This window comes from Lygodium microphyllum, chromosome 6 (genome assembly GCF_053477565.2).
Source record: "Lygodium microphyllum isolate KBCC chromosome 6, Lygodium_microphyllum_v1.1.10, whole genome shotgun sequence".
Classification (NCBI taxonomy): Eukaryota; Viridiplantae; Streptophyta; class Polypodiopsida; order Schizaeales; family Lygodiaceae; genus Lygodium; species Lygodium microphyllum.
Window position 1 is genome coordinate 30,201,471 of NC_141140.1, and position 9,872 is coordinate 30,211,342.

The window sequence follows — 9,872 nt, forward strand, 5'->3', positions numbered from 1 at the left end:
CTAGTCATCAAGTCTCACCCCACTAAACTCACTTGGAAGGAGTTATTACTGGGGGAAATATATGGACTCCCTCCCCCAATATGGAATTGGATTAGAAGTTATTACATGTGAAACATATGGATAAGCAAAAACAAGGAAACGTTTGAAAATACTGATTTGGATCCTATCCATGGTTTTAAATCTGATCTTTGTTTTCAGGTTGAGAAAGATGCAGGAATAATTCTCAAGCAACATGAAGACAATATGAAGGAGGGACTAGGGAAAGCATTTTCCACTGTGGATGTAGCAGCCACACTGCTGGACATCAAGAAGAAGGCTGAATAATAGATCTTAGGATAAACATCTTGACATCTGATGCTTAAGTTCAGACCTATTATGGACTATATATTTTTGTAATGTTGTTATTATGTACTCTCAAGTCAAGGTAGCTTCCCTGTTTTGAAGCAACACTCCCTTAAACAGCTGTAAACCTTTTTTATATATTTTAATACAACTTTAAAGCTTCCATCCAAAAATAAATAAATCGTGAATAAAACATAACCCTTGTCTATTCAATCTATAAATAACCCCCTTATATTAAACCCTTCTCTGTGTGTAACAAATATATAAAACTGGTATTTTGAAAATGCATTACTTTGAACCCACGTGATACACACATATATTTATGACCAACTTACTCGAGGATGCAATCCTCGGGGGGGTCACTCATGAATATATGTATATATAACATGAGTTCAAAATAAGGGGTTTTTTAAATAGCATTTTTATACATTTTTTACATACACAAGGGTGTCATATAAATAGGTTACTTACAGATTGAATAGAAAAGGGTTGTGTTTTATTCAAGAAAAATTCATAGATTAGGGTATTCATAAATAGGCCATGAACGCACGTTATATAGAGAATATATATATAGTGAACCCCCCGAGATGCAATCAATCAATCAATGCTTCACACAAAAATTATAGATGCATTTAGAAAAATTCTACCTACTCTATCTACATGTGTACGTGTGCCATACAAACAAAAAGACACCCACAATGATAAACAAATTCCTAATGACGCTAACTAATGCGTTCAAATTCTTAGTCATGAAAAACTCCGCCCTCAGGTTCGCAGTGATAGACCCGCAGCATCACGACAACGCTTCACTCTAGTACGGCTGAGAACTTAGAGATGTCCCAACTTCAATATTTGGGAATTAATCTACTATGACATTGTAGTGCCCTTTTGTACATACTCCTTGTAGGCACCATACACTTCATATATGCACATCCACCTTAGACCTCTTGGTCATCTTTGTATATACATATTCAGTTTTACTTCGCATACACGAATTCACTTTATATACACACAATCATCCTTCTTGATATCATGTTTGTACATTTGTATAGAGGAGCTTGGGTTTTTTTTCTTGTGCTCCCCAAGGGTTTTTTCATCCAGGCTAGAGACCTTTGTTTGAGTAGGGGTGTTGGAGCTATATATAGCTCACCCTATCTAGACTAGGTCTCACTTATATATATGTAAATTATGATCAATACAATATAATCTATGGGAGTGTATATGGTGTCTCTTCTCTCTCTAGCGCTTTTCTACATATATTCTCTCTCTACATTTCAACATTGTTGATTCTAAGTTACTTTCTTCTTTCTTTGTTTGTTTGTTCTACAAGCTCCTATTTGCCCATAGAACAACGCAAGGTGTGGAAAGCGAGCGTCCTAGAACTTTCTTAGCTTGGTTTGACTCTAGGTTATGCACCGAAAATAAATATTCTATTTTTGCACGAGTTATCTTTGAGCATAGGAATATAAACTAGACTCGAGAGACGACCATGTACGCGTGAACGTCGATACATAATTTCCCGATCAAGCACACGGTACCACTCACGAGAAGTCTTATGCATTATCAAATCGACATAGGGTGCTCAAACAATAAACTAGTGCCAGAAACGTGGTGCTATCATTTTCATATTTGTCAAGATACAATAATGTGTTCTCTGGGAAATGGGCAGCGCAGAGTTTTGCTTCACCTAGGATTTGGATAAGTGGTGTTTAGCGAGAGCTTGCGGGGCTAATCGGACCTTGGAATCCATCTACCTGGGCAGTACGTTTGAAGGATGATAGACGTACATTAATGTTGCAAGGGAAGGATCTGCCAAATAGAGAGCGTGCCAGAAAATGCAGCATAGCTGGATTAATTGGGCTGGCCGCAGTTGAGGCGAATCTGCCCCTCCGAGCCGGTGAGGGGATTGATGTTGCCCATGTTGACCATGGAGGCCATAAAGCTGGTGAAGAAGGCGGACTGGTCGGAGGCGAAGCTGTTGACGTAGCTCTGGATGGTGGCCTGGCCGGAGGTGGACAGCAGCTCCTGGTCCGACTGCAGCAGCCCCTGGTTTCCCTGCAGGTTCAGGTAGTACTGGTTGTCGAAGGCGTTCTGGGTCACCGGGTCCAGCGGGGCCACCACGTCAGGGTCCCCGCCCTGCGGACACGTGGCCTGCAGTGATTGGAGGTAGGTGGAGTCCAGGGTGGGGTCGGGCTGACCTGTGCCGCTGAAGTTGTAGAGGCGGCCCGAGAAGGTGGTGCAGCGGGCGCGCCCGAAGGTGTGGCCCCCCGACAGCGCCGCAACGTCCTGCTCGCTCAGGCCCACTGCAGCAAACTTGCTGATGATTGTGGAGAGCGTGTTATTTGCCGCCGGTAGAGCTGCCACCACCGCGTTTTGGCTCGCTGCGGTGGCGCTGTCCCTTCGCCCCAGCAGAACCGTCCAGGATGGTCCGCCCGCCTGCTTTTGGCATTTCCAACACAGCATCACTAAGATGCTGTCGTCACACATCCTTCGTTCTTAAAGTTTTTAGAACACATCCTCTCAAAGTCATATTCTTGTCGCTAATTAATATCACAATACTTTTTTTTCGTTTTGACACGAACATATTTGTTTCATATGTTGTTTACATTTCCGCTACGATTTGACCTCATGCACTTGTCACACTCAACCCACACTCAAACCGGCTAAGCTAACAACCCACAAGAAAAAGTGCTCGGTCCCTCTTACATTAAGCTCCGTGCCACACCCCAACTCTCATTATACTCTATGGGAATTCGGAAAGAACGTGAACTCTATGTGGCGTGTTCTTTTCGCCTCAGCCTTTCTTCCTAAAAATGTTCTCTATTCCTGATTATCTAGCGTTTTATCATCCTAGGGCAAGGCTTTCAAGCAACCAATTTTGCTATATAGATTTTATATGGAGTAAAAAAGGCTATCTCAAAAAGTGTTCTTGAATTGCGAATTCGGAGTGTACTCTAGTAATTCCAACATGTAGAGGCTTAGTCAATTGTCATTTTCTATGACCCACTGTTGCAAAAATGCTCTCTTGAGCATATAAAAGGGTTCCTTTTATTCAACATAAGAGTCTACTTTACATTTAGCATACTTGATGCTAGAATTTGAGAGTGGTCTCAGGTCTTAAGTGGTTGAATCTCCATGTTCAAGTTGTTAAACAAGTGAAAACTGCAATGTCTAGTAAATATTTTCCCTAGCATATTTAGCTTTTGTCTTTGATGTATAGGTACGTGTTAAATAATATTCTTTCATTGATATATAGCATGAAATTTATATCTTTGCACTGTCGCAAGTACGACATCAAGATAGTATGCAAGGGGGCACTAATCTCACCCATTGGGTCTCAATTCTGCAAATACGAATCATGATTTCTCCTGACGAGACAGTATGCAAGAGGGACACAGTCTCGCCCTTTTGCAATGGGTCATATAAGCACATATTGTCAATAGTCCTATGATTAATTGATCCTTGTTGAAAATGCCGATATAAAATGAAGGTTGATGTTATTACAAATGCATGAAGGTTGTTGAATGGTGCAGCCATGGTAGACCTTGATACAAGTCTCACAACCTCTTTCATGAGATATGATTCTTTCCCTTGCTACACATACAAGAATATGTGGTGTTCATAGCTTTGATTAGTGCAAGCATGTGATGAAAATAACCCTACAAACCCTTGTACTCCATGCTGTTACCTTGGGCTCTTAACCCCATGAGTCTATGTTTGACATGGGGGTAGTCTCTATGAAAGAAATACCCCCATCACATATGTGCATGCTTCCCACTGTGCCCCCCCCCCCCCCCCCCAAAAGAATAAGAAATCGCACATGTCCTTACATGGTGTGATTCCAACACTCTCTAATGCAATGTCCACAATGCGATCTAGGTGTAATGTCAAGCACATGAAGTGATTGAAAGAAGGCTTTGGACTCTTGATAAGGTCATTTTCAAACTTTCAAATCTAATCTTAATACGACCAAAGGACCCTGTAAAATCTAAGAGAAGTATCTATCAGCTCTGAAAACTGGTTTCCTTGACCAATGCTCTGGTGTTGAAAATGTACTTGACACCGCTCTAATAGAAAGCTGGATCATCAAGACAGGGTTTCCTATGAGGTTACAATGTAATAACGCTCCTAATTCATTTATATTTAAAAACAAGCTTCAAGAATCGGTCGTGAATAGTGGCCGCGCGTTACCAGGACAACAGAGTCGCGCGCTGCCAGTGCCAGGATGTCGGCGCACGACACCGTGGCCGCGCACGAGCTTTCCACCGCCGCTTTGATGTTGTCCACTACGTCGAAGCCTCGCAAGGAGTTGTTGTTGAGGAGCGCGAACTGCTCTCCCGAGGCCCCGTCCAGCAGCACCGATGCGTCGCAGCCCTGCACGAAGCAGTCGTGGAAGTGCAGCCTCAGCAGGGATGCCGCCATGCGCGTGTCCGCGCTCACCGCCGTCTGCACTGCCGACTGCACCACGCTCTCCAAGTCCGGGCACGACGTCGCATAGAAACTCGACGTGAGCTGGCCTGAGGCCTGTTTAATCATGTGCGGACCGGAGGTACCGAGAACAAGGACGAGGCATAGTACCGCAGCCGAACACATTAGCCGCAGCTGCACTGCCGGGTAATGATCATGACAAAGGAACCTCACAGCACTGAAAGAGCCCATGCTTGCAATCGTATAAACAGCCAGAAGCAGCACTATCTCTCTTACTGAGAGACGAGTCACGACCGTCTGATCTGATCTCTCTCTCTCTCTCTCTCTCTCTCTCCGCACACACGCAGTGTCTCAGAGTACTTGTAGGACTGTTGCTGGAAGCTCGGTTGCCACCTTTATAGTTTCTCTCGTGCATGCACTCGTTGGTTCAGTCGTTGAACGAGCTTGGTCGCAGATTGTTGGGGAACGCAATTGATCGACGGTCCACATCGGAAGAGTCCAGAACTCGCCTCTTATATTAATGCATAGCGGGCTGGTCGATTATGAGGCTTTTACGTGTGTATGGCCTTTGTCAAAAAGTTTGCCTATGATTGTCGCGAAACGGAGTCCACAACATTGAACAGCACGTGTAAGATATTAGAGTTCTAAACCGTCCCGTTTCCCAATTGGAGCCACATCCGACGACAACTATGCCTGGACTATGGATCAGCCGTTACTTTGGTAGATTTGACACTTGATAATCAGGTGGTCGTAATATGCCAGCACTTTATTCAATAAACACGGCGCCTTTGACCAAATTTCAACCTGCTCAGAAGGTGACTCACACCGAATGTTAAACGTGAGGTATCTTTTCTCGTTCACATCATCCGTTACGTCCAGTATTGAGTTAGTAATATACCAACTTGCTCGTGTATCTGATCGACTACTAGGGTCATTTCATATGCCAGAAAACCTGTATCTTTCCGAATACTAGGGTCATTCCATGTGGAGGAAACTTTTCCTTACAAAGATCTTCTCAAATGTCAACATCTGGCACATCAATGTTAACCTCACCTTCATCTAACAAATGTTGCCACGGTCCTATACCATTACATTACCCAAATTACGTATGTGTGCACAAGAAGAGAGAACTACTCCACTAACTTGGAGAGAGAGAGAGAGAAAGCAACCTCCAAAAGCACCCATCTATAGTAGTTCTTGGCTAAGGCCTAGGAGGACCTCAAGTAGTATTCGTCAAGTCATCGAGTAGTTTGTTATGATCCCTCATGGAAATAGATAGACTTATGCATGGAGACACTCTCATGGTTTTATTTGCGACTTATACAAGGTGATATATTGCAAAGGTTCATGTCTTCAAGACAAGAAAATACAAATCACCACATAAGTTGTAGCAAACTGGAAGAGAGATAGAGATAGCAACAAAATCTCCAATATGTGGTAGTTTTCTGATCAAGCCCACCAAGAGATGGATTAATGCTTATCATGCTCTCCATTACTTTATTCCCCTCCCTCATGCAGTACATAGATGGACTTGCATGTTGATACTCTAAGCATCACTTTCCTTGCAAGCCATGAAACTTTATCCTAAGTCAACACATTAAATAATTTTAAGAATAACTGGCAAATAGTTTGGAGAGATATCAAATAAAGAGACAATATTGACACCAAAAGATTGTACTATAGACATAAGAAAGGAGTTGTTCATGAATGTGTGTGTGTGTGTGTGTGTGAGAGAGAGAGAGAGAGAGAGTGTGTGTGTGTGTGCTTCATTTAGGTAGAAACATGCATGGAGATACAATGCTCATCAAACATGAACACAAGCTCTTGTGTGAATGAGCTTTTTTTTTGCAATGATTGTCTCTTGAGGGTCATTGAGTTTTGTATAGTTGCTAAAATGGCCAATAAATTCTACCATATTTTATTTCAACACTTTGAATCTCAACAAAGTGATTCTCTTCACATGTAGAACCTCCATCTACTAGGATGTATATTTTATGATTTATATTTTCATTAAGCAACACTTTTGAAAATTTCAAGTACTTGTGATTTTAACTATGAGCGAATCAAAGCACAAATACAATTGCTAGCCATGCATTTATAGGCATATCTATTACTACATCTACACTCACATGTAAAAGCTTGAATAGCAAGAATATTCCAATCCAAATATAAATCCACAAATGTATGCACACAAAACTCAGACCCTAACATGTTATTAAAGATATAGTTAAAAACACTTGAAATACAAAAATATATAAGTTCATTTCTCAAAGGGGGGATAACTCAAAATATGTAAGGCGATCATATATATTTGAAAGAAGGAATCTATTAAACACAAATTGTATACATTTTTAACATAACAAAGGGTGCCATATAAAGGGGCCATTTATAGATTAAATAAAAAAGTATGTGCTTTATTTCAAGAAAATTCACAGTAAGGGTATTTCTAAATAGGCTTTGAACACATGTGATATAGAGGGTTTATATGTAGTGAACCCTCGGAGGTTCAATTTTGCTTTAAATTCCATTTTGAAATAAACAAGGTGCCCAAAGAGCTTGGTGAAAGAGTGACTGATGGATGAGGTACAAGATGAGGCTCAAGAGCTCCCATACGAGAGATGTCATAGTTATGAACTAATATGTAAAGAGTGCATTTTGTTCCTCAAATAGTCTTCTTCTCCACATAGCAAACGATAAGTTACTTTTGTTCTTTTTCTTCTACTTGTTCCCTTCTAGCTTTTCCCTTTATATTTATCTTCATCTTCACATTCTTTTTCTTATTCTTCTTGTTTTCTTATTTAGCTCGTGAAGAGAGCAAGTAATAAAAAAGTTAAATATAAAGCAAGAAGTAAGCATAATTGGAAATATACTTTTCTTTTTTTTTCTTTATTTGGAAAATAAGTAAATTGTTTTGTTTGTATGTCAATACTTTGTTATCTTTCTTTTCAATTTTAGGTATTTTTCTTTTATATACAGATAAGAAGGATCAAGGAAGGAAGAGAAAAGATTGAATGAAGTAAACAAGAGTCAAGCTTGTGTAAAAATGTATTTTACTTTTCTTCTTCTTAGTTTTAGAATTATGTCAATTTTTTGGATGTCTAGGGTGTAGAAATTTGGTGCCTTCTCTACTATCAAGGATGAATACATTGTAGTTACTAAGTCTTACAAGGAGGTCCTATGGTTCAATTGTCTTGTTGTAGAGCTTAGTATCACTTCTATGACTTCGAGCTTGTGTTTGGACTCTATAAGTGTCATTCAACTGGCACATAATTACGTCTTTCATGTGAAGACTAAGCATATTGAGGTCAGTTATTGCTTCATTACAGAGATAATTGAGCATAAGCAAATAGAGATTGTCAAGATCTCTATAGATGAGACCTATCGATTTTCTCACTAAAAGTCTCCCAATGAAAGGTTATGCATTCCTTAAGAAGATGATGGGTACAAGATGAGATATCATCTTTCTTTATATGATTGTAATCATATGTACATTTTGTCATTTTTTCTTCTTACTCCTGGCACATTCACGTTAATTAGGAGGTTAATGGGGATTAAAGGTTTCCTATGCCTTGCTACCTATTTTTATTTTATACTTAGTGTCCTCACACCTTTACACTGTAAGTGGCTAGTAGCCACCATCATTATCATGTTTATTCTTTATTCTTAATTATACAATAATAAAGGGAAGGTAATTCATATATTGTGACTCATGGAGTTTCCACAAAGTGGTCTTGTTCTCTTGAGTTCAAGCCCTCATAGCCATTACTCTCATCCTTTCGCTTGTGCTTCTCTCTCACTCTCACTCCTACTCATCCTTTCAACTCGAAGAGATTACTATGCTATCAAAATGAAGGAAGAAGCAACACCTAATGAAAAACGATAGAAAGAAAAAGGAGAAACTATAGTAAATATGATAGGTGTGGAAGAAGTCATAGTGCCCCCAAATAAAGTGGGTAAAAAGAGAATAAGAGGAGCTAGCACATAGTTCAAAGAGAAAATAGGTTACTAACGCAAAATCTAGAAAAAATAAGAAGAGGGACCGAAAATGAAGTTTAAGGCTATGGATATAACTTTAGGGATGTATTAAGAGAGTTACAATCTATAAAGAGATCTATTAAACAAGGAATGTTGAGATGTTGAGCTACCATTAAATGGCATCCACTACATGCCTTAGTGATATGAAAAGATTTTACTCATTAGCACATTAGGTGATGAATTGTATGGATGATATATTGCTAGTAATTCTACAATGACATTGAGGTTATGCATGTATATAGTTGTCTATTTTCTTTATGATTTCTCTAATCACTTACTAGCTTCAAGAGGCCTACAAGGACTTGCATTTTGGTCTTAAAAATATTAACTTTTGGTTGCTCATGATTACTATCAACTTAGTAAGAGGTATCGACACTACTTCATCGATATCCCATATCATTGCATCAAGATATTCTTGATGTAATGATGAGCTAATTGCAATTTTTTTAGTGGGACATTTTCTAGATTACTAGGATAGCATTCATTGCAAGACATGTGTTATTGATAGTGCTATGAAGATTACTATGTAGGCAAGGCTTGATACATGACAAGATTGGTGATGACATGCATAGCTATATGACACTCTTCAATGATGCACTAGGCCCTACCATTGAGAGGTTATTTGCCTTGATGTTGCCCCATCATCTAAGAGAGAAAACCTTGAGAAATTCACTCACAAATATGAGGTACGTTTTTTCTTTTATTTTTTTGTAACATAACTTTGGAAATGGGCTTATGAGTATATCGCATTCACTATTCTTCATTATCTATGGCAGAACCTAGCTTCCATTAACTCAAGTAATGCAAAGTTTGGGTCATATCAGAGCTACAATGAGATTGGATCCACGTATGAATTCTAAAAATCTATTAGTTATGGATTCTCAAAATCTATTAGACTCTATTTTGTGCAAATTGAATTATATGTAATCTATGGTAGGACCTAGCTTCCATTAACTCAAGCAATGCAAAGTTTGGGTCATATCATTCACGTTAAGGTTGGATCAAGGTATGGATTCTAAAAAACTATTAGACTCTACTTTGTGCAAATTGAACTATATGTTATCTAT

The 9,872-nt window shown here is 39.5% G+C and overlaps 1 protein-coding gene across 1 annotated transcript; it reads right to left on the reverse strand.

Moving 5' to 3' along the window:
• Positions 1 to 1,949: 1,949 nt before the first annotated feature.
• LOC148034426 (peroxidase A2-like) lies at positions 1,950 to 5,098 on the reverse strand. Its single transcript, XM_087680516.1, has 2 exons — positions 4,534 to 5,098; positions 1,950 to 2,778 (listed from the first exon to the last, which is right to left on the reverse strand). Exons 1-2 carry the CDS (start codon positions 4,999 to 5,001, stop codon positions 2,194 to 2,196), a joined length of 1,053 nt encoding a protein of 350 aa, XP_087536642.1. The 5' UTR covers positions 5,002 to 5,098; the 3' UTR covers positions 1,950 to 2,193.
• Between the last annotated feature and the right edge of the window lie 4,774 nt (positions 5,099 to 9,872).